The following is a 1,989-nucleotide window of genomic DNA, read 5'->3' on the forward strand; positions in this document are numbered from 1 at the left end:
GGCGGCAGAGCTTTCTCGCATTCAATATTCCGCCAGGACGGAATATAAGGCCGCAGCCGGTAGGGATACCCAGCATTCACGGCTCATACGCTCCCTATAACCGGAGATATCGAGAGTGATAGCCTTTTTGGAGTAACCATTGCTGCATGGAAGCACTCGACCAGGAACTATACGCCTGGACACACGAGGCCGCCGTACAGGAGATCATCGCCGCCGTCGAAGCCGCCCGGCCAGCCACAGGGCGTCCGCCTCAACACGGACGTCGCCCGCCGCAGAGCTCACAGGGAGCACAACAACCGCTCCACCGGACCGTACCAAGCCGTGCCTCACCTAGAGTGAGCGACTCCAACACCAGCACACACCTAACCGGCCCTTTTCAGGGCCACGACACAATCGGCCCTTTTCAGGGCCCCACAACACTCAAACGAACACCTACCATCGCATTAACCTTGGCCAACCGCCATAACTGGTGACCCCGACGGAAGAACGAACAACGAGATGGCGACACAGAACGATCCACCGGGAGGGGACAATCCCCACCAAGCCAAGGAAGAGCTCCATATAAACCGGGTAGGACTGAGAATGCCACCATTCTGGCCAGAGAAACCGGAGCTGTGGTTCGCGCAGTTGGAGAGTCAGTTCGTGATATGCGGGATAACGCAGGATTCAACGCGGTATGCCTACGCACTATCGCAGATAGACACGAGATTCGCCAAAGAAATAAAGGACATCATCACATCCCCACCGACGGAAAAGAAATACGAAAAACTGAAACAAACGCTCATACAGCGGCTATCAGCATCCCAGGAACAACGAACGCGACAGCTGCTGGAACACGAAGAACTCGGCGACAGGAAGCCGTCGCAATTCCTGCGCCACCTGCGCGGCCTGGCAGGCACCACAGTCCCAGATAGCCTCCTCAGGACGCTGTGGCTGGGGAGATTACCGGCCCAAATGCAGGTCATCCTAGCAACACGGCAAGGAGACCGGTTGGAAGAGGTCGCAGAACAGGCCGACCGCATACACGAGGTCAACGACCGCGCAGTCGTCGCGGCAGTAGAGCCAGCAGGCGCAGAAAAAACAACGTTGGAAGCACAGATCCAAGCGCTAATTAAACAAGTAGCGGCCCTAACAACACAGTTTTCCAACAGGAGGAATCGGTGGAGAGAGGACCGATCCCGCGGCAGGGACCGAAGCCGCAGCCGCAGCCGCAGCCGAGGACGCACCCAGGGATTTACGATGGAACATTGTTTCTATCACCGAACCTTCAAAGATAAAGCACGGAAGTGCGAGGAACCGTGCACCTACAAGGCGATCAAACCGGCCAAGCCGGAAAACACGGAGGGCAGTTGTTGATGGCGGCCAACAACGATAGCCCACGACCATGCCGCCTCTTCTTGACGGACAGAAAGACGAAGGTGCGATATCTGATAGATACCGGGTCAGACGTCAGCGTCTACCCACACCAGCGAGGAAAAGGGAAGCTGAAGGAGAAATGCGAACTCTACGCAGCCAACGGGTCCACAATAGCAACCTACGGAAACATGAACCTCCAACCCGATTTCGGACTCCGACGAGACTTCCCATGGAGATTCATCATCGCGGACGTCACGACGCCGATCATAGGATCCGATTTCCTGGCACACTATCATCTGTTACCCGACGTCAGAAGGGGATGCCTGGTCGACGGACAGACAGGCCTGTGCGCGAAAGGACGCGCGCAAGAACAGCCCACCTCTTCGGTAAAAGCGATCAACGAGGAGTCACCGTACCACCACATAATAAAGGAATTTCCCGAGATAACACGGCAAACGGGAACAACGAAATGCACACACAACACCATGCATTATATAAACACCACGCCGGGCCCACCAGAAGCCTGCCGACCAAGACGCCTGGCGCCGGACAAACTAAAGGCAGCAAAAATAGAGTTCGAGTTATTACAACGAGAGGGAATCATCCGGCCTTCAAAGAGCGCATGGGCAGCAC

General features: G+C 56.1%; 1 protein-coding gene across 1 annotated transcript; it reads left to right on the top strand.

Annotated features, from left to right (window-relative positions):
• Positions 1 to 498: 498 nt before the first annotated feature.
• On the top strand, positions 499 to 1,356 carry LOC139781961 (uncharacterized). The gene has a single exon (XM_071720839.1). It carries the CDS (start codon positions 499 to 501, stop codon positions 1,354 to 1,356), a length of 858 nt encoding a protein of 285 aa, XP_071576940.1.
• Positions 1,357 to 1,989: the final 633 nt, after the last annotated feature.

This window comes from Temnothorax nylanderi, unplaced genomic scaffold (assembly GCF_030848795.1).
Source record: "Temnothorax nylanderi isolate EJ_2023f unplaced genomic scaffold, tnyl_v1.0 TNYL_tig0377_pilon, whole genome shotgun sequence".
Lineage (NCBI taxonomy): Eukaryota > Metazoa > Arthropoda > Insecta > Hymenoptera > Formicidae > Temnothorax > Temnothorax nylanderi.